General features: G+C 41.5%; 8 protein-coding genes across 8 annotated transcripts; 3 read left to right on the forward strand and 5 right to left on the reverse strand.

The window, feature by feature from the left end:
* Positions 1–272: 272 nt before the first annotated feature.
* On the forward strand, positions 273–485 carry EAF01_006941 (uncharacterized protein; the record flags this gene model as incomplete). Its single annotated transcript, XM_038915195.1, has 1 exon — positions 273–485. The coding sequence occupies one exon, from the start codon at positions 273–275 to the stop codon at positions 483–485; it is 213 nt and encodes a 70-aa protein (XP_038768833.1).
* A 533-nt stretch (positions 486–1,018) lies between these two features.
* On the reverse strand, positions 1,019–2,014 carry EAF01_006942 (uncharacterized protein; the record flags this gene model as incomplete). Its single annotated transcript, XM_038915196.1, has 1 exon — positions 1,019–2,014. One exon carries the CDS (start codon positions 2,012–2,014, stop codon positions 1,019–1,021), a length of 996 nt encoding a protein of 331 aa, XP_038768834.1.
* Positions 2,015–6,420: 4,406 nt separating this feature from the next.
* EAF01_006943 (uncharacterized protein) lies at positions 6,421–12,521 on the reverse strand (the record flags this gene model as incomplete). Its single annotated transcript, XM_038915197.1, has 4 exons — positions 6,421–6,718; positions 6,815–12,145; positions 12,373–12,390; positions 12,511–12,521. The coding sequence occupies 4 exons, from the start codon at positions 12,519–12,521 to the stop codon at positions 6,421–6,423; spliced, it is 5,658 nt and encodes a 1,885-aa protein (XP_038768835.1).
* Positions 12,522–13,376: 855 nt separating this feature from the next.
* Positions 13,377–13,556, forward strand: EAF01_006944 (uncharacterized protein; the record flags this gene model as incomplete). The annotated part of the gene is made up of 1 exon (XM_038915198.1): positions 13,377–13,556. The coding sequence occupies one exon, from the start codon at positions 13,377–13,379 to the stop codon at positions 13,554–13,556; it is 180 nt and encodes a 59-aa protein (XP_038768836.1).
* A 1,886-nt stretch (positions 13,557–15,442) lies between these two features.
* Positions 15,443–18,863, forward strand: EAF01_006945 (uncharacterized protein). Its single transcript, XM_038915199.1, has 3 exons — positions 15,443–16,576; positions 16,631–16,728; positions 16,783–18,863. The coding sequence occupies exons 1-3, from the start codon at positions 15,685–15,687 to the stop codon at positions 18,841–18,843; spliced, it is 3,051 nt and encodes a 1,016-aa protein (XP_038768837.1). The 5' UTR covers positions 15,443–15,684; the 3' UTR covers positions 18,844–18,863.
* Positions 18,864–19,628: 765 nt separating this feature from the next.
* Positions 19,629–21,313, reverse strand: EAF01_006946 (uncharacterized protein; the record flags this gene model as incomplete). Its single annotated transcript, XM_038915200.1, has 2 exons — positions 19,629–21,127; positions 21,184–21,313. 2 exons carry the CDS (start codon positions 21,311–21,313, stop codon positions 19,629–19,631), a joined length of 1,629 nt encoding a protein of 542 aa, XP_038768838.1.
* Positions 21,314–22,364: 1,051 nt separating this feature from the next.
* On the reverse strand, positions 22,365–22,853 carry EAF01_006947 (uncharacterized protein; the record flags this gene model as incomplete). Its single annotated transcript, XM_038915201.1, has 1 exon — positions 22,365–22,853. One exon carries the CDS (start codon positions 22,851–22,853, stop codon positions 22,365–22,367), a length of 489 nt encoding a protein of 162 aa, XP_038768839.1.
* An 845-nt stretch (positions 22,854–23,698) lies between these two features.
* EAF01_006948 (uncharacterized protein) lies at positions 23,699–25,442 on the reverse strand (the record flags this gene model as incomplete). The annotated part of the gene is made up of 5 exons (XM_038915202.1): positions 23,699–24,017; positions 24,146–24,390; positions 24,450–25,100; positions 25,155–25,214; positions 25,265–25,442. 5 exons carry the CDS (start codon positions 25,440–25,442, stop codon positions 23,715–23,717), a joined length of 1,437 nt encoding a protein of 478 aa, XP_038768840.1. The 3' UTR covers positions 23,699–23,714.
* Between the last annotated feature and the right edge of the window lie 479 nt (positions 25,443–25,921).

A 25,921-nucleotide genomic window follows, 5' to 3' on the forward strand; every position in this document is an offset into this window, starting at 1 on the left:
CTTCTAATCCTCTCTATCACATCTATTCCCCCAAAAAGTTTCAACAAAATTTTATACCCCCCCAACACAAAATACAAAAAACTCATACATAGAAAATGCACAATCCACAATCGTGGGAAACCATGTGAGAAGGCGGATACAGTTGCTTTGTATCTGAATCTTCCAGGGGAAGAATCAAGAACTAGTGAAGTGATGGGAAGAGATCTCCCTAGTTTTTAATGGAATTCGCGCGCGAGGAATGAGAGTGTGAAGGCGCCGCCGTTGGAGAAGGAATGAGCGAGGAGTTTGGAGGTGGCGGGAAGTTGGGAGAGGATGTTGAGAGCGGGGGTGAGACGGATGAGGGAATTGGAGGAGGAGGAGAAGATGTGCAGAGTGGAGGTGGTCAGGAGGAGGATGGGGGTGTGGGGGTGGAGAGTTTGGTAGAGAGTTGTGTATTTGGAGATGTGTTTTGGGGAGGCGTTGAGCCAGGAGGTGAGGAGGATTAGATCGGGGGATTTGGGGGAGGGGGAGAGTCTTGATGATGAGGTGGTGGATTCCGAGGGGTCGTGGATGTAGATACAGGGGGATAGACGTGTGAAGTCGGATAGGGTTGTCATGATGATGGTAATTTTGAAGGTGTATAATTCGAAATCTGAATTATGAAGAATTCTGAATTGAAAATAATGGTGCAATGGTTCGTTCCATACCATATTTATATTGTTTATATAAATAGTCCTCTGGGATTATCTTTCTATTAGGAAGTCTCCTATCTTAATATAAGCGTGGAGCGGAGACGGAACGCGGGGGTGAAATCCTTCCGAACATGAGATTATCACCTGTCACTCGCCAATGGAAATGGCATTATGTTTGTTAGATAATGAAGTCAAAACTAATCCAACAATATCTTGTCTGTTGAATTATATCTCTCAGAATACTTGACCTTCGCCCATAATCCCAATAAGGTTAATCACCTGATCCAAGTTCAACATCGTGATTATACCATGTACCACCATCCACATCATCTCCATCATCCCAATACTCAATTAACCACATCACCACTCAACTCTCCATCCTCTCCATCTCCAATCATCACTCTTTGTTGTAATTCAAATCCAATTCCACAAACCTCCTTCCTTCTCCTAGCAAACATTCCATATAAACCCAACCAAATCGTTCGATCCCTACAATCCGTCGCTCCAAACCATTCACTCGCAACACAATCCGGCATATATCTATTCAATTCTTCTTTCGTTGCTTGAATCCAAGGTTTTGGTATTGGCCAATCTGAAAATGGCATATATTTCGCTTCTGCCAATGCTTTTTCCGCATCCCAAGTATCTTTCACATTGCCCAAATATTCTTCATGTGATTTGCGTCGGAGTTCTCCCGAGAGAAGATTATAAGGACGAGATGGAATTGCTAAGATACTTGGGGAAAATATTGTATTCAATATATCCATCTCGTTTTCATTCGGTCCCGCATGTTGTACTGCTGATTCGATTCTTGGAAATAGGTTGGTCGAAGGATGTAATAATAATAAATGAGAGGAATATGCCCAATTGCTTGGTGGTCCAAAATACGTATATGGCATCGCGACCGGAGCAGATGGCAATAGGAATAGTTCATCCATATTTCGAAGATAATTCGCATCTGCATCGAGATGTAAAACTCGATCATATTGCGTGAGATTGAATGCAAGAAGTTTGGTATATGAACCTGTCCATGTTGACTGTTCCGTATGGTTCTGATGTAGAACATCCACCGGTTGTAATGTAACGTAACACTCGGTTTGTGCTTGTTTTGATAATCTGGCAATGGGCGTGAGAGGGTTGGAAGGAAGATTCGTATCGATTTCTTCAACATTCCAATGTGATGGATATAACATTAATCGTTGAGCTCGACTCCCGATAGTTTCGACTTGCGACCAGAGCATAAGTGCACTGCATAGATATTCAGGCGAAGTCACATATTGAACATATGCGAATTTGAACCAGTCAATCGCAGGATCCTCAACTGTCGTTACGGGACCTGGCATTGGAGGAAATACATCACCGTCATGATTGTGAAGAAAGACATATCGAACGACCAGAAAGATGAGTAAAAATATAGATGACAATTGAAAAGTAGTGGAAGATATTAAAACTCGTAATCGACGAGTATAAAAGCGAAAGCCTGCCATACAGACATTTGAATATGAAAGAAGGATAATAACATGTCCATGTCTATTCTGGAGATTTTCCCTTTTTCCCAATTTAATAGCTGCTCGAACTCTTTAGTTAAGTTAGTTAAGTGAATATTAATTAATTATTGATTGTTACGGCTAACTTGTCCGATAAACATCAACACCAAGACGCTAAGAAGGCTAGAATGTAAGGTTAATTCTTGGCCCCTGATTCCCGGAGGTTAAATAGTGTGTGATATCTTACCGCTTTGAATCCGTCACAATGTCAATAAACTCTCAATTCGAATGGATGAATGAACGATTTGAATTGAGGTTTCATTGATTCATCTTTTTCATTGCCCTTTTCGAATCATAAACGGGATACTATGGGGGCAAGCCCCCAAACCCCCATTTCCTCGCTGCGCTCGAGTTTAGGGAGTTATATATCATTGTCAGGGTAAATTGTATGTATGATAATCTTATATGGAGCGGATCAACCCAAGTGGGATGGATGTGGCAGAATAAAGGTAACGAGATTCATTGGACCATACAAATTGACCCCTTTCGCACTCAAGGAATTGCGATTTGTCAATGAGCCAATCTTTGAACCGGTATTCGGAAATCGGCAACGGGGATGGACACAATTAAAGTATTGCTCAGGATAATAGTTTTGTCATAGGGCTCGTAGATTATCATGATGCTATTAACAAAGTCGCTACTGAGGATTATCCTATTTGGGACGAACATCTCAGAACCCCTCGCTATGAACATCTCAAGTGAGCTTTTTTATCATTCCATGGCGTTGACACACTGAAAAAGATCTCCCTGTTTAGACATATCCTTCACTTATCGTATTCTTATTATCATTCCATGATATCACCAATCTACCCCATTTTCAATTCTAAACCTCATTCACCTCAGTCCCCAGAATTGCAGTACCCAATATCAGATAAGAATGCCGACATTCGACTCTTGGTATGGCAAGTCTGCCATCAGAGCTTCGAATCTGCATTCTAGAAAAATGCTTCACATCTCTGTTGTTCACGGAAACCCGAATGGGGATCTCCTTCTTTGATCCAGGAAAATCTCTGAAGCTATAGCGATTTTCTATCTTAAGTAATTTTTGAGCTCTTAGTTGATCACAAATATCATTGTATGGTTCACGTTACGCACTATTAGCTCATGGAGACTGGAGCTGGATTAAGTGTAAATCTCCTTCTACTTTCCACCTCGTAAAGACCATAATCCTCACATGTACGAGTTCAACCACTAGTCACTATCACCAAAGTCGAATAGTCAAATGCGAGTACCCAAGTTTGCTTACATTCCAAAATTACCATCTACATATGAAGCCAAAGTTCACCTCACATAGCTCTTCTCCAATATTCCCAAACTTCAGCCCGATCGTACAGACACAAGACAACTAGACATTGTTCCTTTCGTCAAAAACATATCCTTCAATTTCCGACACACACCTTGATTCTCACATACTCGCGATACATCTCTCGTCATCAGTGTAACTGACAAACTCAACATCCTACTCATTCGCCCAACAACAACAACAACAAGTACCATAACATTTGTCAATATATCTCTATTACCAGTAGCAATGATGACTTTATACTGTAGTCATCGATCACGATATATCCAGGGCGTTAGCCTCATTCTCACCCTTAGTCGTGGAATCGAGCTGCCCTCCAAGTTCCTGCTTCGGTGTATACTTTGTGCAACTATCTCCATCTCCATCTCCATCTCCATCTACCCATCAAAACCATTCAACGTCCTAACCCAAATCTCGAGAATAAAACCACTACATACAATATTTAATCAACAATAATAAATTAATCATAACATCCTATGCTATTCCCTCACAAATTCCAATCAACTTATAAACCCAATCTTTCAATACGATATCAAAATATTATTCCCGAAGACTCTTATTTATGATTCAATATAATCCCAATATGATCTGATCCAGTTACTTCCCAACTCTCCTTTCCTCTCCATTTTTTAAATCATTACTCGCCTTTCCTCGTTTTTTAACTCTCAACTCTCTTTTTATTATTCATATGTAGAAAAATATCTCAACTCCAATTCCATCACATCCCTTCATATTCCTCCTTCTCTTGTACTCCTCCCTCCCCCAATCCATCCTATCACCCCTCTACATTCAAAACAGCCCAAACCAAACCAAGCCAAGCAAATCCAAATCCAAAGAACATAACCTTCACATACCCAAATAGATAAATACTAACCTACTCATTACCTACCTATCAATCTACCCACCCAGCCACCCAAAGAACCCTTCACAAAAGAACCCCCTCTCTTCCTCCCTCCCCTCTCAAATTCTCAACAAAATCCCAACTCTCTTCTCCCTCCTCACCCCTCAAAAAATCCCCTCTTGGAAAAGAAATCCCATCCCAGCATCCCAGCATCCCAGCATCCCAGCATCCCCTCATCCGTCCTCCTACTCCTCCTCCTCGAATCACCAGCCCTCCAGAAAACCCTCTACCAACAAACCACCTCCCTCCTCACCTCACCAACCCCCAAAAACATTTTCCCCCTCCACACCAACAAAATCGCCTCCTTCCATCTCAAAAAACTACCCACTCTCCCCTCCTCACATCCTCACCCCCCCCCGAAAATCTCATCCTCCTCCCAACCGAAAGAAAATTCCTCCAAAACATCAACCCCAATTCCTCGAAAAACACCCCCCTCTTCCAAAAATCTCATCCTCCTCCTCCTCCCCCCGCCAAAAGAAAACCCCTTCTCCCCCAAACTCCCTCCCCAACAACCCCCTCATCAAAACTTCCTTCGTCCCTCTCTCCTCCATTCTCAACTTTTCCCCAAAATCCCCTCCCCAACAGTCCCCCACCATAATCTCCCCTTCCCTCTCTCTTCCTCCTCGTACTCTCAGAAAACCCTCTTTCCCCCTCACAACCCCCTCTCCCCCATAAAAAAAAAAAACAAAAACAAAACAAAATCCCCCTTCCCAACAACCACTCCTCAAAAGCCCCCTCCTCCATCAAAAACCCCTTCCCTCCAAAAAATTCCCCCCGAAGAACCAAAAATCAAAAACTCGCTCCCTCGCGTGGGGTCGAACCACGAACCTCTCGATACCATATTTAACAGTCGAACGCGCTAGCCAATTGCGCCACGAGGGACATTTACATTTACACTGGTTGTTGGGGCGGGGCGGAATTTATAAATCTATATTATATAACATGAGAGTGGGTTTGTGTGGGGGGGGGGGAGATGGATGGATGGATGGAAATTATTATTTGTGTGAGATTTGTGTCATGTGTGCAGTGGGGCGGAGTGAATTGAATGGAGTGAATTGAATGGAGTGAATTGAATGGAGTGAATTGAATGGAGTGAATTGAATGGAGTGGATAGTGAATGGAGTGGAGTACATAGCGAAGTGTAACGGAGTGGAATGGAGTGGATAGAACAGAGTGAAGTTACGAGTCCGAAAAAAAAAAGAAGAATAAAAGAATAATTTTTCTTCTTCGCTTCGTAGAGGGAGGAACTTGCGGCCGGAAGATCACAGGATTGTGCGAAGTTGAGGGAATACACGAGAGAGTCAGAAAGAAAATGAAAAGCAGAACTAGAACTATCCTCAAGGTAGTAGTACCACCTGAGGTGGTGGTTGGCCATATGATGAATAGCCGACGAGTAATCATATGTTATTTTTTTCTTTCTATAAGATATCTCTTTTTACTAGATAGTTACCAGATAACTAATTTGCTAATAAATTACAATACACTATAATCTCATCTCGTAACTAGGTATAAATATACAAATATACAATAGAAGATACGAAAAACATCCAAGGAGAGTATTAATTATACCATGTTTTCTTTCCTCAATCAAATTCTTCCAACTAAATTCTCATTCTTCGTTCATTTTTCATTCTTCATTCATTCTCATAATTTCATTCTTTCCTCTGTTCTCTGAATCTCTGCTCTCTTCCCCTTCCCTCTCTATTCCCAACCATCTAATCATACAAAGCCCGCTCTTGATCCCATCACAAACCCCCTTGTGCAATCCACCATCAACCATCGAAAACAAAAGAGATATCAAAAATATCAAAAAACAGAAGAAAAAACGCCCCTTCTCATATACTAATGTACTAATATACTAATAAGCCTGTCCCATTTCAGAAAAAAAATTGGCTTCCCTCATCTCCGTCCTTCCGTTCTCCATCTTCCCTCTCAATACTAATATCCCAAGCCCACCACCAAATACTTCACTACCACCCACACTCCACCATCTCCTAACTATTTCATAGTTTTCAAGAATCCCTCTAAATCGAAACTTTCCTCATATTCCTTTCCATCCCATAATTCTCCCAGATCATCCAACCAACCTTTCTTTCCTTTCTCCCTTACTTCTCCAGTCGCATCAACCATATCTTCTTCTCGTTCTGCTTGAACACTACTATCTGCTGCTAATGGAACTTCTGATGTATCACCTAGATTAAAGAGGTCGAGGATTTGATCTGTTTCCATAGTTCCCAGGCCAGCATTTTGTTGATTGACTACTGTGGACGCTACGTCGATTTTGAATCTTTGAAGACTATTGGGCATAAATTAGTATTTGATTTGTGAAATATTTGGGAGAGAAAAAAGTGAAATGACAGGGAAAATATATATGAACGGGATCATAACGAACCTCAAAATCTTTTCCTCCAAAGTACCCCTAGTAATCAATCGATAAACATTAACCACCTTCTTTTGACCAATTCTATGAGCTCTATCCATAGCTTGCAAATCTTTCTGAGGATTCCAATCATGTTCCACAAAAATAACCGTATCAGCACCTGTCAAATTGAGTCCCAAACCTCCTACACTAGTTGTGAGAAGTAAGACATCATATGAAGGATCGGAATTAAATTTGTTGACGATATCTTGACGTTTATTAGCATCAACTGATCCATCCATACGTAAGAATTGTACTGAGGGTAACATCTTCTTGAGAACATCATTTTGAACCATATCTAACATTTCCTTCATTTGACAGAAGATTAAAGCTCGATGAGGTGAGACAAAAGAAGTTTCGGTGGTAATTTCATTTTCGGAAGAAGGTTCTGTACCAATACCACAATCAACAAGCAAATCTCTCAAGGCCGTTAATTTTGGTGCGTGAACAGGATCTCGAAGACTAGTTCCTTGTTTGGCAAGAAGTCGTTGAGTGTCTTCATATTGTTTGTGACCTTCTTTCATAACAAGTGCAGGAGAATTGCAGAGTTTGCGCATATATTGTAGAGCTTGGAAAATATGTTGTTTTGCTTCTTTATCACCAGATGATGCCTTTTCAGCAAGAGTTTTGCCTTCTTTCTTGGTGAAATCTTCGAAAAGTTTCTTCTGTAAATCACTAAGATCACAGTAGTAATTTTGTAAAATCTTAGGTGGTAAATCATCCAAAACCTCTTCTTTAAGACGACGTAGAAGGAATGGTAGAACTTGTTTGTGTAAAGCTTCAATAGCAAGAGCACCGGCTTCTTGTTCTTTTGAAGAAGATTTACTATAACGACTAGCGGCAATTGGTTTGGCGAAACGATCCAAGAAAACCTTCTCGGCCCCAAGGAAACCTGGCATGAGGAAATCGAAAAGAGACCAAAGTTCCAGTACATTGTTTTGAATTGGTGTACCGGAAAGGATAAGTCGATGATTGCTAAGTAGACGTTTGACAGCGACAGTAGTTTTAGCTCGAGGATTCTTGATCAGGTGACCTTCATCTAGAACACAATAATTCCAATTGAGTGGTGACAAAACATCAATGTCATTACGACAAATTTCGTATGATGTAATGACGATATCAGTTTGACCAAGTTGTTCTCTAAAACGAGCTCGATCAAGTGGAGGTCCAACATAAGCTGTACATGTAAGGAAAGGAGCATATGCTTTGATTTCTTGTTGCCAATGACCGGAAAGAGTAGGGGGACATATGATGAGAGATGGCATTCTTCTGGATTCTGGGGCACCAGTTTTGGCAAATTCCTCAGCTCTAAGATGATGATCACTTGCGACAATACATAATGTTTGTAATGTTTTTCCAAGACCCATATCATCACAAAGAATTCCATGAAGGTGATATTTGTTCAAAAAGTTGAGCCAATTAACACCTTCTTGTTGGTAAGAACGAAGTTCCGCTTTGATGGCGACAGGAATTTTGAATTCCTCAACTTTATGAGGATCCAAAAGTTGACCAATAAAGGTACGTTCGCGATCTCTACCTTGTAATAATTCTTGTGATAAACCAGGAGGATCTGGAATACCTGCTTCAAGTGGAACAAGTTTAACAAGAGTAGCGAAAGAAGTTGTAGCAAGTACTCGTACATCAGTATCTGAATCACTCATTCGTCCAAGAACAGGAACAATGAGGAAAATGACATATGGTAATATACTGTCACCCATAACAGCAATAAGATGATAAATTGATTCAATGACACCTTGACGGAAGTTGAGGTCAAGTGGGTTGCTGATGGAAGGTAAAACTTTCTCCACAAGTAACGTCATGGCTTCGACAGTAATAACACTGCAAACCGTTGCAAGACATTTAGCTGCCATGTAACGGAAAACTGATAATTCCGAGTGAAGAGCTGTGACGACAAGAGGAAGTAATTCCATGATAAAAGGATATAATGATTTATCCAACGTGGGTGTCAAAGCACGAATTACGGACATACCATCAATAGCTTCTTGTCCAGAGGATTGTGTGGGGTCTATGCAGTCTCGTGGAAGAGTACCACCAAATGCATGTCGTAGTGGTTGTTCCATTAAAGCTTTGAGTGTAGGGACCTTGTTTAATAATTCGGGACCAAATATTGTAGAAAGTTGTTCCAAGGCTTCCTTGGCACCTCTTCTGGTTATCCTCGCTTCTTTGGCTTCTCGTGCAAATTTTGCTGCATCCGGATGATCTTTACGATCTTCTTCCTTCCGTAATGATAGAATGGCAGTTGTGAGAGGAGCATTTGGAGCGAATTCTGGTGTCTCTGAAGTTTCCATACACATGAATTTAACCAGATTCGATACAACCTTTTGAGCCGGTCCAGTACGACCACCTTCTGCAAATATTTCGATAAGCCGAGCGATAGAGAAAGCAGACCGTTGTTGCAATTCCAAAGTTTCCTCTTTCTTGACACTATCCATCATAGATTTGATGATATGAGATGGCTTCTTAGGTGAAACCTTCATAGCGACCAAAGCACTTGCAGCAGCAGCCTTGATACGGGTATCTCTCAACTCTTTGATGCTCTTTGCGTTATTGATGACTTCGGTTACAGTTTCGCGTGCTTCGGTAAGAGCTTGGGTCGCAATCATACGTTGACCAGGAGAAAGAATTTTCTTTAATCGATCGAAATCCTCGGAAACACATTTTTCAGCAGTCACAACTGAGAAAGCATCTGGCCCAGCTTCAGCTTCACCAGCAACGACAACCGCAAGTACAGGTAGACGTCCCTGAGAAACTTTTCCAACATCGCGAAAGGTATTGAGGAGTTGTGAACATTGAGTTCGAACCAAATGTGTGTAGCTGACTAAGTCTCTATACGTGAGAGGGCGTTCGGTTTCGAGAATCTTTGTAAGAGCTGGTTCAAAACGTAAAGCATGAGTCTTTGAGATACAATTTTTGGCGTATTCGTCGATAATGATGGAAGCCGTCAGTTGTGTAGAAGAGAAAGCCGAAGACATTCCTGGGGTAATACTAGCATCATATGCATTGAGAGCAGGAGCTGGTACGAGAGACATAATGAGACCCATAGCTTTGGCGGCTGATGCACGAGATCTAATCAAAATGTCCATACCCACTAGATCCACATCACCTTGCATCATGGGACCATCGACATCATGTGATGATGATGTAGGAGTAGGTTCAACAACCTTTGTAGCCTTTCGACGCTTTTTCGTTGGAGGTTCAGGACCGGAAGGTGTACTAGGACGAGCGTTACTTGTAGGACCACTAGGTAGGTAAGAATTACCAGATGGTCTTTGGAAAAGTGTGGCGTTCATAGGTAATGGATGTCGAGATACACCTATGGGATGTAACGTAAGTTGCATAAGAGGATCGATGTGTGGTGCAAATTCTGCGGATAAATGTTCTGGATCTCTCGCAAGAAAATGTACTAATGCTTTCCATACTTGAAGTGATAAATTCAACGTATCTTGATTTCTCTCAACCAGAATATTTTGATAGATCAATCGGAGAATTCTCCCATCCATCCAATCCCTGGTCCCTTCACCCTCAATGCCGACAAATGTTAACAAAGCTCGCAGAACTGCCGAACGCACGGATGTGATAGTATGTCGAAGGAATGGATACAATCTTGGTACCAAAAGCCCAAAAGATTGTTCAGCGTCTCGGGATGCATTCTTCTTCATAGCTTCTAATACTTCAGGGAAACTGCAAAGTTTGGCGAGCAAATCCATGATCTGTCCTGTGCTAGCACTCAAATCATCACCAAGATTTGAAAGACATTCCCAAACAATATTGATGAGGCCATCAAGTGCTTCAGGTCTCAAGTTGACAAACTCTTTAGCAATTGGAATGAGAGTTGCTGCACTAACAGAACGAACATCATCATCCCAATCACCTAAACCTTTCATCACAGCACGAATGACTCCATCGATCAAATCGTTATCTTTGAGTAACAAATCGTTTCGAACTGCCACCAAGTAACGAAGACCAATCATACCACCATGACAAATAGCCCAGCCTGGTTTATCCAGTTGAATGTCATTTTGCATAACGAGACGATACAAAATGTGATGAACGGAATAAACGACTGGAGGTGGGAGGTGAATGAGTAAAGCACCAAGAGTCTGACCAATTGTTTCTCGAATAGGTGCAACAACTGTATCTGAAACATAGTCCCCAAAACGATCCAAAATAAAAACGCAGCACAGCCGACAAGCTAAGTCGTCAAGCCAACATTGATTGAGTAAGTTGTTTTCGGCACGAGTCTTTCCTAATTGCCTTCCAGCACCGGCTCCATGGACACGTATGATATCCCTCAAACCCATTGCAGCACCATGCCGCGTTTCCCATTGAGGATCGAATAAATCGACCACAAGAAATTCACAGAGACGTTCATAAGGCCACTCCGATCCTTCTTGTTCGCCCTCGGTCTCAAGTTCGGATTTGATTGGCATGATTGGTCCCTTGAATTCCGAAACAACTTTGGAATCCTCATCTATTTCAGAATTTCTTTCCGTTGAGAAATAATCGGCCATAGGATTTTTGGAATCTTCACCACCGGCATCCGGCATGGAAGTATCTACATCGTTCGAAGTATTCGTACGTCGTACGGAAAGATCTACTAGCCTACTTTTGCTACCAGCAGTCATCGCTTCTCTTTTTCTCTTTCGTTTCAGTTGATTGAGCTGTCTCGCACTCAGTCCACTTTCTTCCGAAGGTGTAGATGTACCTCTGTTCTTTTCTTGTCGTGAAAAGCCATTTGAATCCTCACGTGCCAGTGTGATACTTGATCCATTCTGGTTAGTATTTGGAGCTGCATATTCAAGCTCCTCTTCGGAATATGGACCAAGAAGACCAAGTCGTCCATCGAGTGTCTTCTTTTGATGGGCAAGACGTTGAGCGGGGTCCAAAGAAGCTAAAGCCCAATCATGACCTCTATCTCCACCACGAACAAGTTCTTTACCATATTTGAGAATCGATACAATGTCGAGAGTATCAAGACTCAATTGTCCTTCGGCAAGTGGTGTTGGCTCTACGGCTTCTTCCTTTTTTATTCCAGATTCTTCGGGTTTTGATTCATCTTTCGCCAAGTCATCCTCACCATTTGGGTCATACTTTTCTGCATTCTCGACAATTCCAGCCAATGCTTTCGAAGCAGCTGTTCGTGTATCCCAAGTCTTATGACGAAGATATGGTACAACTCTTGTTAATAAATTGAAAAGTTCTTCGGGATGTGATTTCTGTACATCAGCCAATTGCTGAGCAGCAGTATTCCTAATTAATGGGGTGCTTCCTGTTTCCAGTAGCCTGAATCAAAAGTCAGTAGGAGGTAGGGAAAAGAGATGAGGCTCAAATGAAACTCGTCCCAGAATATTCTCGAAATGAAGATCATTGATGATCATATCATATGAAAAGAGATCTTCAATTATACGTTTCCCGTAAAAGTTCCACGGCGTAATAAAAACTTTCAAGGGTTTGACTTTGTCTCAACCAAACATAGAAAAGATGGAGTGACCCAAAGAGAAGATACTCACGTGACAAGTCGATCCAATCTATTTCAACGTATCATCATGTCAGCAAAGCCATAATTAATTCCCGAAATGCAGCATTCAAATGCAACGCGGCCGCATTGATCACAGCTTAATATTGAGGGTGGTGGAGGTGAAACATACCTTGAAGCCATTTTCCATACGCGTGTGGTTCATTATCTGTATGAAGAGGTTCAAAGGGAAAACGCCATATATGCCAAAAGATGAGTTTTTGTGAAAGTTCGTTAATCCATACAACTTCGTTATCGTTTAGTATAGTCGTCGTCGTGGCAAAAAAAAGAAAGAAGTAAAAGTGTAGCTTGGGTAGTACTTTCGAGTGAGAATTGCAATATGCAATATCGAAGAAAAGTTTGCTAGACGCGTAAGTGCAATAAATTAATAAACCAGTAATTGCAAAGAGATCCCAAGAAGTTTTGATGATGTCTTGAAATATAAGTCAGGTTAATGTTGATAGCGACGACGTGTATTGAGAGATTGTAGGTGGTAGGTGGTAGGTGGTAGTAGTAATTGTGAACCTTTCAGCCTTGATCGCGAGGCGGGATTATAATTTTTTTTTTTCTTTTTCTTCAATTGTAGATTTAAATACGGGGGAAAGCTATTATTGTATTCTTTTCCCTTTGAATTGAATGGCTGATTTGACTCTGATTGTTGATATGTATGGATTGGTATGGTGTATATGGTACGGGTGGTATGGGTGATATGGTTGATTGATATATGTATGTACTGGTGGTATGGATTGGTGTGGATTGGTATGGATTGGTATGGATTGGTATGGTTTGGTAGAAAATTCGTTGGACTCGTTGATTGGTTAAATTTCCCCTTGAGTGGATTTTTTGGGTGGTTTCTTATGGTAGCAACATGGTCGGTCGGGGAGTCGCCGTCCTTTATGGTCCTTAAGTATTCAGAAAATCCCAATAATTTTCTTAATTCGCTTAAAGGCTTAGCGCTGAACTTATCCCTGTTGCAGTTGCTTCAAGCCTTTCACTAAAATGGAGATCACGAATATGGCTGGGAAAGAGAAGGGAGATAAAATTGAGGGAAGAGGGAAGAGGGAAGAGGGAAGAGGGAAGAGAGAAGAGAGAAGAGAGAAGAGGGAAGAGAGAAGAGGGAAGAGAGAAGAGAGAAGAAAGGGAAGTGAAGTGAAGTGTGGTTTTGATATGAATGAATGAAGTGATGGATGAGTAATAACAATTGAATGAAAATTTCCTAGAGAGCGTGAGAGAGTTAAGAAAACAACAAAAGAAAATGCCTACCTAGGTAAGAAGAGGGAGTACCTACTAGGTTGATGGCAACCATAAGAATGATCGTGATAGAAGGAATCTATAGACATAGGTCAGGTTATTATCACAACAATGATAAAGTCTCTCAATTGTTCATACCCAGTCACTCCTCATATATCTGTCTACCTACCTACATAGTAAGCAATAATATTTACGAACAACTTCAAATCAACTCTTCATCAACTTGCCCATCTTCTTCCTGTCGGAGATTAAATTTTAATACAATTTCATAGGTCGAAATTCCAAGCAAGTAGCCTTGACACAGATTACAGTATACCGTAACCATCGTGCTAGGTATCCAAAAGTGCATGTGCCCAAGTAAGAATCACAAAGTAACTTGACTCTAGAGCATCATGGCCATCCAATGAAAAAGACAGATGCTATTTGAATTTGGTATAGACTTTTCAACGGTCTTACAATAACGGCAACCGCAAGACTAAAGCCTTATATCAGACGACGCGACGTGAATCAAATGTACCTAGCAAATAGAGTCATAGACAGACTGACAGTAGGCAGATGGATTGAAAGGTATATACTAGGTCGGTAAACATAAATTTGTACTCGTATCTATCGTGAAGAATTAATACTAGGTAGTTGTAAATATCCATGAATTGTTAGAACAATACAAAGAGAAGAGACTTGATATAAAATCACATCAACATCAATATTAATATTAACATCAACACTAACATCAACATCATATCAATATCACATCAATATCACATCAACATTGTATCAATATCAATATTATATCAATATCAACATTACATCAACATCATGTCAATATCACATCAAAATCACATCAAAATCATATCAACATCACATCCACATCACATCAGCCGCACCATACCATTCTAATCATCTCAGGCAAACAATATGGGGATGCCATCAATTACCGATCCTGCAAATAGACATCGGACTTCCGGTTTCAATGGAAACTCCATGTCGGTACAACCAATCGCCTCAGTACCTAATAGTCATCGTGTTGTCACGATTCATTCATATAATATCTTTCCAAAGCCGAGTGAGTACTGCTTACGGCTTACTGAGTAGGTATTATAGATGGTATGCAAGGCACAATTGAAACATTGTACTACAACGCTTAGGTATGGTTGGGTCGAGCAATTACCTATCTGGATGGAAATCTGTAACAACATCGATGGGATAGGTGGGATGAAAAAGAAAAGAGGCTTTCTGGAGTTGGGACAAGGCTGACCGAGTCACATCCTAAGGAGAGTCGGGCATTAATAGTCCAATCTGAAGAATCAAAGACGAGTCAGACTATACTCTGTAAGTTTATATATATGGACATATATTATCATCATACCGTGATACTTGAATAGGTCTAGAGTAGATTATAGATCATGTACGGAGTAAGATCTTACTGGGAAGTGGTTATCCATCTCTCATTCATAATTGAGACGGTTATGTTTTATATCTCAACCTAGTACATATATCGATCTATATACATTGTATACATAGTATACATAGGTACCTATATAGAACTCCTGGATTAATTGACTTCTATCGATTATGTTCTCCAAAATCATATCTCACTTCCATTCATCCCTTCTCCCTCATTCACCATCACTTGATAATAATGATCAAGGTATTGTGCTCTTGTGTTCACACCCACCAAAGCCAGATGATCTACCTGCCGTGAGACACGTTCTCTTCCCTTTTCAATTGGTCAAAATATATGGGCAGAACTAAAAGGCGGTGAACACACAACCAAATCAATGGATAACATCAAATGCCAGCCTGGATATGCCCCATCCATCATTCTCAAAACTCCATGCAATCAAAGTAACTTGGATTAGACATTGAACGTTGACCGTTAAATCTATTCATCCATCGTTCAATCAACTTTGGACTCTCTTGTAAAGCTTCTTTTCATATCTTTTTAATCATAAGAATCAATTTACAAGCCAACATACTTCACTCAATGCGGTGATCATATCTAATTAGCTGCTCTACATCTGCCATCATCTTGCTACACGCATCTACCACATAAATCATGGCATCTTACAATGCGTCAGCGACGGCCCCTCGACCTACGGTTTATGGAGGATCTGTACCAATACCAGACCCCTCGGCACCCCCTGGAACTTTCGCACCCGGAACAAAAATCCAAGTCGGATCTCACAAGGTCGTCATTCAAAAGTACTTCTCAGAAGGGGGGTTCGCTCATGTCTACCTGGTGAAAATGCCAAAACCTATCGATGGGACAGATATTGCCGTGTTGAAAAGAGTCGCGGTCCCTGATAAGGAACATTTGGCAAACATGAGAACCGAAGTGGAAACCATGAAGAAGTTAAAGGGACACCGCCCAATTGTTACATATTACGATTCACATGCATCACAACTGAAAGGGGGAGGGTACGAAGTGTTCCTACTCATGGAATTTTGCAATGGCGGTGGTTTGATCGATTTCATGAATACTCGACTACAAAATAGGTTGACGGAACCTGAAATTCTAAAGATATTCTCAGACGTGGCAGAAGGAGTAGCATGCATGCACTACCTTAAACCTCCCCTTTTACATCGAGATCTTAAAGTCGAGAACGTTCTCATAACTTCTACTGGGCCCTCTCGAAGATTTAAGCTCTGCGACTTTGGTTCCACTGCACCACCTCGACCTGCTGCTACGACCGCTGCCGAATGCAGATTGATCGAAGACGATGTTCAAAAACATACAACATTACAATATAGAAGTCCTGAGATGATAGATGTATACAGGAAACTACCAATTGATGAGAAATCGGATATTTGGGCATTAGGGGTACTGTTGTATAAACTGTGTTATTATACCACGCCATTCGAGGCTCAGGGACAACTTGCTATATTGAACGCAAGTTTTAAATTTCCCTCATATCCAGTATTTTCCGATCCCCTTAAGAATTTAATAGGTAGATCCAATGCCGCCCTGATACTCAAGAGGGCACTGTGCTAACAAATTCCAGCATCCATGTTGAAAGAGAAGCCAACTTCTCGTCCCAATATATACCAAGTTTTGAGAGAATCATGTCTCATGCAAGGAATCGAGGTTCCAATTAAGGATGTATGTTTTTTTATACCTTTCATCCTCTACCTACAAATAAACTTACCATATTAGATATATGCTGGAAGAACCCAGTCAGAATCGCGACAATATCAGCAATTACCAACTACCGAATCTCCGGTATCACCTCCAGTCGTGGGAGCAGTTTTTGCGCCTCCAACACAACAGCAAACAGTTATACCTGATGTCGTACCAATGCGAAGAGGAAGACCCACGGCTAATTCGCAGCCACAACCTGCAAAACCTAGCCCGTCTCCAATGAGAGGCACAGTTAGTGATCCATTTGCCGCTTTAGATTCTACAACTTCTGCTCCAGTGGTGGATGAAATCTCCAATCGATTTCCAAGCTTGGATCAGTTTTCAATACTCCATGAAGGAGGCAAATTCGATTTTGGATCTTCCTCGCCCACAAAGGCATCACAACCTGTTAGTAAACGAGTTACAGAAAGATTAGCTGATGATGCATTCGCCATGTCAAATCGACCGGGGTCATCAACTTCAACCAAGAAGCCATCTCGTGCTCAACAAATTCTATCCAGTAATCCACTAGAGCTTCAAACATCAGATGTACCGGCAACATTAATATATCAACCCACACCTACTCACCCGGGTGTGAAATCCTCATATGTATCCCAAGGTACAATGACAACACCAACTCCTCCACCTGCAAATACACGACCTCCTAATTTCACCGCTTCTCCACGTCTTCTTCCTTCAGATCATCATCGATCAACTAGCTTACCAAGAAATCAAATCGCAACTCCGTCTAGAACACCGACTCTTGAAGCACAAGAATTTTTACCTGTTCATCCTGGCTTACCTCGCACCTCTTCGTACAATCCACAATCTACTTACTCAAAACATTCATCATCATCTAGACCATCACTTGAAATGAGTAGACCTAGCAATGAAGCCCTCGAAAGTACTATTCCGAGAACAAAATCTAGTTTGAGTCGATCACGTCCATCAAGTCAATATTTGGAATCCAACATGGACTTTCTCAGAGAAAAGGAAGGTCGTCCCTCGATTGATTCTCAAAGACGTCCATCATATTCTAGAGAGTTTGCCGTCACAGATCCAACTGATGATGATCTTCAATCAAATGTTGATTTTCTTAAATCAATGGAAGATCATGAAAAGGTCAAGAAAGATAGACGTCGAAGTAGTGGTTCAAAATCAAAACGTTCTAGTATGCCTACCATTTCGTTATCTGGAACTAAAAATTTGTTGGCGGGTAAGTTTGGAGATGCTTTTAAAAGATTTGAAAATAATGCCAGTGCTCCACCTGGTCCAAGAACTCCAAGTCCTCTACAAGATTTGGATCGACGTGACTTAACACCAATCGCTGGATCCGAGGCAACTGATGATAGAAGTGATGATGGAACGGTGGATGACAATATGACACCAGAGCAAAGAAGAGAAAATGAACGAAGAAGATTATCAATTGAAGAAAAACGTGTTTCTGATGCAGCAGCCGAATATCGAAAACGACTTGCAGATCGTGGTGGTGCACCAGCTCCAAAGAGTATTGGTGGTGTTACCCGAGCTGCAAGTATTCAACATAAAGTCAAAAGTCTCTTGGATGAAAATAGTCAACAACCTTCTCCAAAGAAAACAGCAGAAGGTTATGGAAGGTATACCGATATACCAGGTCAACCTAATCCTTTACCAACTGGAAATCCATATGGAAAACCTTCTGCCATTCGCAAACCAGCTCAACCTTCAGTTCCTTCATCCGATCTCAATTATAACAAAACTCGTCCGCAGCAAACACATCCTCAATTACCAGTTACTACAACAGGACCAAGACCAAGTGCCCCACCTAAACCTACACATCTCAATAATATGAATACGGGAGGTGGTCTTGGTATCAATAACTCTCCACCTAAACAGTCATATCTAACTAATAGAGGTGGATCTGGGGTTCAACCGAGATCAGATATGACGTCCTTGGAAAAAGAGGAATATCTTGCGGATTTTAGTAAAAGATTCCCGAGTTTGAGTAGTATTGAAATGGTGGAGAGGGAAATTGAGAAAGAGGGGGAACAAAGTACAGGATTGGGACTGGGAATGGGGAGGAGAGATGATAGACCTAGGGTCACTAAGGAATTGTAATTTGGAAGACGGGGGGGTATAGTGTATGGAAAGAAAGGAGGGGAGAGGGCAGGTGTAAGTTATAGGGTGTTGCGATGTGATGTGGTAGTTGGAATCATGGTATATCATTTTATGTTATGTTAGCGATACATGCATGTGAATGAGTGGAAATATACAGATAGTGGTTGTAGTAGTAGGAGGAGGAGGAGATATCTGGATTCTGAAATAAAAGGGATATTATGTCATGAAAAGAGGGAAAGATAGAGGAATTTATAGAGGAATGAATTAACAAATTTATACAGAGAGAGTGGTGGTTGGTCGATTGGTGTGTATTACTGAACTTAAGTGAGTGTGTCGATGAGGATTATTATATACATGTGTGTATATTGAATTTAAGTTGAATGAAAGTAAAGCTTCTATTGTCTTTTTGTTACTACCTCGTTGTACGTAAGTGATGAGTAGTATTAGACGATTGGATATCTCATAGTAGTAACAATTAGAACAACAGTAGTAGTAATATCGCTATCCTCGAAATCTAAACTCTGGATGTATGAACTTGGAGAGTTCTCGCGTGATAGATGGTCTTGTGATTTCTTGTTCGAGTTGATCATGTGCTATCGTATCATATCCTTTTTTATGATAGCCAAGTCTAGTCCAGTCCAATGTAGTCTAGTCCGTCAATTCCACACTATGATAGAAATACATGCGAAGCCCACCGCACCCATACAAACTCCCTTCACCCAAGATCCATCCCTCTCACCCATCTCTCTCAACCACTTCACCCACCCCACCCCACGCCATCTCCCTTACTGCTCCCAACTCCCCACCACAATCCACTCGTCCCCTGTCTGACACCCAAACGAAGGCGCAAGCGCTACTTCTCCAAAAACGCGCTCGCTTTCCTCGGCCCATTCCCATTCTTCGTCGAGATCGAGGTGGATGTTGTCGGTTAGTTTTTCGGGTTCTTCTTCTTCTCCTCCATCTTTTGGTGTGTGGGTGGTATTTGGTAGTGTATCTCCAAGTTTGATATCTGCAGCTTGGAGTTGGGTCGGGAGAGGGAGGGGATTCGCTGCTGGTGCTGGTACTGGTGCTGCGACGGCGGATTGTGCGGTTGGGAGTTCGGCCTCTGGTGCGTGGGCGGTATTTGGTGGGGTTTCTGGGAGCGCAATGGCTGTTGCTTGGGGGCGATGGAGGTTCTCGCTTAATACTGGGGCGCTGGATTGTGGATTTGCGGGTGCGGTGGTTGGGCTTTCTACCTCTGGTACCATATTGGGGGTTGGGTTTTTGAGCGCGGTGGGCTGGGTGGATGGGCGAGGGACGGTTTTTTTATCTGTAGGGCTGGGACCTTCAGATTGTGGTTGCGTAAATTCATCTCCCAGAACTACTCTGGGTGCGACAATGGCTTTGGGATGTCCAAGTTCGGTGAACTTAGTCGAAGGTTGAGAGGTATTCTCTTCATCTGCTGGGCTTGGATCTTGGGGTTGTAACTGCGCGACTTTGTTCATTTGGAGTCCTTCCTCTGGCGTGATACCAGGGCTGGGATGCTTGAGCTTGGAAGGCTTAGTGGATGGTTGAGCGGTTTTTTCTTTATCTGTTTGGCCTTCAGCGAGTTCGTCTCCTCGGACCACTTTGGGTGTAACGATGGGTCTAGGACTTCCAACCTCGGTGGACTTAGCTGAAGGTTGAGGAGTCTTCTTGTTCGAGAGGATTTTTGTGCGTTGTGGTTCCTCGACCTTTGTAGTCATAGCTTGAGGATTTGTGGTTTCGTACTCCTTTTCTGCACTGTCGGTCTCTTCGACAATGGGGCCTTCAACTGAGGAGGCAAGAGTTGCAGAAGGGATAACTTTGACGTTATCTATCTTGGATTGGAGCTGAGATTCCTGCTTTGCTTCAACTTGGTCCTGTGTGTCATCCTCTCTCTTCTCTCCACCCAAACTCTCACTAACCCTCTCCCTCCTCAACCTCTCCCTCACCACCTCCAGAACTCTCCTACTCGCCGGAAATCTACTCGTTACCTTCTCAAAATGATCAATACTCTCCTGCCCAAGTCCCATCTCCTGCATTCTCCTAAGAATCTCAGGATGTTTGGCTGCTTCCTCATGACGACGTGCGCATGCGAGAGTTTTACATTCCATGCAGCCGCGATCCCGAACATAGCGAGATACTTCAACGAGTTCGTCTTCGTCTTTGCGAGGAGGGGAGTTGCAGTCGGTTTGAGAGGCGAGGGGGAGGAGGGCTTGGGGACAGGGAGTACGGTGGTAGATGTGTGGGGTGTTTAGGGAGGGGTGATGCGGACAGTTGTATTCTGAGGGTTTGTTAGTTTGGGATGGTAAGGGGAAAGGGGGGAAGGGCGGAACTCACCTTGAACGACATATATGCATTGCTCTGTGTTCTGCGTCTGTTTGGAACTAGACGGTCTTGTCGAGCTGATTCTATGTTGACCACCAAGGGTTTCTGGAAATGTGAATTTGGCCGTTAATGACGACATCATTACTATTTTAGTACTGTGTTGAATTCAACAACAGAACTCGATGTGAAAATGGAACTCAAGTCTTGGAGATCATGTGTGAGAGACTTGTGTGACTTCGATATCGAGTATATGTAGAGAAGATCTGAATGTATGATGTAAGATTTACTTGTAATGTTATTGTGAAAAGGCTGAGCTCGATCAATCTTTATATGTAGATAACGATCATTGAGAAGCCGTAGCTGGAGATGACTAGACAATGGGGGAGGATACTGAATCATAGGTACGGTGTGTTTCTAGGGTTTGAACGTATTTATAGCCGTATAGATATTGTGAGGTCCATTCGTATTACTCTGAGAACCGATTTTCACAAAAGGGGCATCCTTTACGTACGGTCAGTATAGTGACCACGGACGAATGTGTCATTAGCTACTAGAGGTCTGGTTTGATATGCTGAATACATGCAATCAAGAACAAGGTCTTATTTGACAAGAACCACTGCATTTAATCGAAGTCATCTACAGGCAGATAAATATTGTGCCTAGTAAATGTGCTCGCTAAGATCAACCATCTGTAGGGTGTTCATCAGCACTGGGAGCGACAAACTTGCGCCCTGAGATCATGGCACATTATACACATTGCAAACAGTCCCTCAGTAATTCTCACATTATACACTCATTTCATCTTTGATCAGTCTTTTGTTGATCTCTGTCTTTATCTGTTCACAGCCACACACCCATAAGTGGATTTACCATATTAGAGATAGCCGAGGTGAGGCACAGGAGCTGATACATCACTTGGGTGCTATAGCGAAGCAGAAAAAGAAACGTCGGTATATACATTCGTACCTTCGCGTGTATCTATATATCGCACTTAGAAAAAGAAGTTGTGGATTATCATATACCGAATAGCGATAAATTTGAAACCTAACAAGAATATCTAGAATATGCAATCTCATCCTTCCATCCGATCCAAGCGATTTATCCCTGAAATCACTTCGAAGAATCATAGGTCCCCTTAAAAATACTCATTAACCCCCAATACCACCTCCCCCCTTACCCCCTCAATCCTTCATCTACAACCCTCTCAACCTTCCCCACAACTCCTCCCAAACTTTTCTTCCCCTCTCCCTCCCACATCTCCAACCCGAATCGAAAACTCCACATCCACCCCCATAACATTCCCCTCCCTCTTCAATAATAACAGAAACCCGTTTTCTCCCTGTAATCATCGGTCTTCTACATTTTGGCATAGCTCGTTGATGATCATATGTCATCATTTGTTTTCCTTTTCCATTATTGCTCCCTGCTCTGCAATGCGTGTAAAAATTTGGGGAACTTCGGGGTTTCTTTAATGAAGAGGAAGGGGTTGATGATATTTCCGAATTTTTATCGTGTTCCATTTTGTTGCTCGGATGATCAGTCGTTTCCTCATCCGCATTCGCTTTCTGTTCCAACCCTGACATATCCTCATCCCTCTTCTTCCCCTCCCTCTTCCTCTCCAAACCATCCCCCCTTTCATCTCTTAACCGAATCTCCCCACTCGACTCCTTCTCCCCCTTCATCAACTTCCCCCGTACACAAACCTCACATCTCTCTCCCCATTCCCCGAAATCTCATACCGATACCCCTGACTCGAACAACAGCCTCCGAATCTCGCAACAAAATTCTCGGTATGAATAATATTCGTCGGGTGAGTAAATGGTTGTACGAAGTGGGAACAGGAGTGTGTGGTAAGGAGATATATGCATTTTTGCGGTGAGTCTGGATGTGAAGATGAGATGTTGAGAGAGATCGAAATTGAGGTGGGGATAGGGATGAGGATCGAGGGGTGAAGGGTGGTGGGGTTGGGATGGACATATCTATGGGGATGGTGATGGCTTATTTGCTTGGCTGTTGCAGATTGAGTATTGCTTCGATGGGGAGGCTTAGTATATAAGAATTGAGGTGTAGTTTGCTCACAAAGATACTAATTTTATGGGGAGATTAAATTGTAATTTTATAGATGTGAAGAATTAGTAGAAAGTAGGAAGAAAAATGTGATTCATATCTTCAAGCTTGTGGAAAAGATTTCAGTAAAACCTGAATGGATAAAAAATGAGTTTCCAGAATTTCTACAAGTTTTCACAACTACCGTTCTATCAAAAGACCAGATGTTTGACTCCTAAAGATAGCGTAATTGAACATTCACAAACAAATTTCAAAAGATTTGTGAATGGTTGGAGTTGCGATGATACTACAAGACGTAAAATAGTCCAGATGATAGCGAAAACTTTGCTTGTGTAAATCTATAAAGTATTAAGCTAACATTCAAAGCAGACAGCTTTAACAAGATGTATTGATCCTGCTACTTTCAGAATAACCACATAATACCCCATCTATCCTCTCCTCCACCCTTCACACCTACCCCAAACCACAATCCTCAACTAAAAGCCCTCAAACTCCGCCTTCAGTCCATTCCTCAATCTAAACTCCGCATACGGACCCACATGCGTACTAGCCAAATGTTCCATCAATTGAAACTCATTTATCCTTCCCCTACCCCCCTCATCACCCAACACTCCCTCTTCCACCTCTCCCAGCCCATTCCCTGGCCTCCTAAAATAAAAACAAAACAGCATCTTCGCCATCATAATCCCCATCTCCATATACGCCATCAATTTTCCCGGACATCCTCTCAATCCCAAACTAAACGGTGCAAATACCATTTTCATCTCCTCAATTTTTTCCTATAGATTATTATCCGATACTACCCAGCGGTCAGGTTGAAATTTAAAGGAATGGGAGAAACAGGATTCATTATGCTATACAGCATAGACTACACATCCGATATCGTAGCCTACGGGGATAAAATCACCATCGATTGTGATGCCCCTAGGACGAACTTCTCTCTAGAGTCAGAGCCGAGTGATGGACTCATACGGAGAGCTTCTTCGATACAGGCGCGTAGGTGTTTAAAAGAGGTAATCTTAGGGCCGCTGTGAATTTCGGAGAGAGATGAGAAAGAAGATCGGATTTCTGTGGTGACTTTTTCGTAACATTTTGGATATCGAGAGAGGTAGAAGAGAAGAGCGGAGAGAGTTGTCGAGGATGTATCAGAACCTATTTTCTGAATAAGCGAAAATTCTCTAGCTATTTGGAAATGGTTAAAAGAAACCTACTAGCAGCAAGCAAAAATCCACTGTCAGTAAATAATTCCGAAATCATCATTGTTTTAATATCTTCATGTTTCCCATTATTCGAATACTGCGCATCGAAAATGAAAGAAAATAAATCACTCTTTGCATTTTTGTCTTCCTTCAGCCTATCTGCCACTAATTTACTCACTGTCGAGTGATATTTTCTAACCGCCGTATGAACTTTCCGGTAAAAAATTCTTTCGATTCCTATTTTTTGGAAAGCTTGACATTGGAGTAAAATACCCCCTCTGGTTAATATTCCCGGAATAATTCCAAAAAGAAAATGGTTCTCAGAAGAGGTTTGTAGATTGAATGATTGTCCGAACCCAAATTCTCCCATAACGTCAAAAGACATATGTTTGAAGCTAGTACCCATATTGATAGGTGTCAACCAATTGTTCTGACTTTCACTTTTGATAGATGTCTTAACTAGATTTTGTATCAATAGATTAATAGTACTAATCATGGTTGGCTCGAAAGCTAGCAAAGATGGAATAGAAAAGCCTTTGGAAACGACGCTTCTTTTGTGTTTATGAATTGAGAAATCCACTGCATTGTGAACATTATGGACACCTGGTGTGGTGACTAGAGCAGCATATCCTTTTGATTTTTGAACATTTTTGATGAATAAATCTCTGATCATCATGTCAATTAGAAAGGATCATTTATGATTCAAATGGGAAATACCTTTAAGCGCTTCAGCCGAATTAAAACCCAACTCGTTAGGGCCCAGGCGAATTACACTTCCTGGAGTCTGTTTCAGCAGCTGCTAAGATTAACTCGGCTACTTTTCTTACCATATTTATCATGAGCTTGTAATGTTCTAATATGAAGAGTTCCTCTCAAACTATGATAGGCAGAATACAAATCTGTGATCTTTGCCCATTTTGGGCCGGGTACTTTGCAAATGGATGGAAAGTAACACGATATATTGCAGTGAGGCAGAGCTGTAGAATTTGTTAGCCATGTACACATGATGATTATTTAGAGAAGATTGAACTTGAGAGATAATATAACGTAGTTCATATACAAATGGATTATATCATTAAAGGAATTACTTGAAAATATACTAAAATTGATTATTTTTAATATTCTTATTTTAATAATCAATTGTTATTTTTAGAAGGAAATATTTTTAAAAATAATAATAAAAATGAAATTTGCATGTGATTCCCATACAAATTTAAAAATCGATATTTTGAAGCTCTAGATCTCAATACAGAAAATTCCTAAAAATCTGAAATTTTCAAGGTAAACTAAAAATGATCTAAATTATATATATATAAATTTTCAATAAATTCTATTCATAAATAAGAAAGTTAAAAATTCCATTTTTGGTGTAAAAAGTGGCCCAAAAGGGGGGTGGCCTGAAAGTAGGGTACCCGACTTAACAATCATCTGGGTGAGACCTATGATTGTCAGACGCTAAAATGAAGAATCCAACAGTTGGCGAT

The sequence above is a fragment of the Botrytis porri genome, assembly GCF_014898465.1.
Source record: "Botrytis porri strain MUCL 3234 chromosome Unknown BPOR_009, whole genome shotgun sequence".
In the NCBI taxonomy this organism is placed as follows: Eukaryota; Fungi; Ascomycota; class Leotiomycetes; order Helotiales; family Sclerotiniaceae; genus Botrytis; species Botrytis porri.

What these genes read in the sequence shown, in the direction of transcription:
- EAF01_006945 (XM_038915199.1), top strand. Translation starts at nt 15,685, where the DNA reads ATGGCATCTTACAATGCGTCAGCGACGGCCCCTCGACCTACGGTTTAT. An exon ending in TCCCCTTAAGAATTTAATAG is followed by an intron (nt 16,577 to 16,630) that starts GTAGATCCAATG and finishes AACAAATTCCAG; the next exon opens with CATCCATGTTGAAAGAGAAG. An exon ending in TCGAGGTTCCAATTAAGGAT is followed by an intron (nt 16,729 to 16,782) that starts GTATGTTTTTTT and finishes TTACCATATTAG; the next exon opens with ATATATGCTGGAAGAACCCA.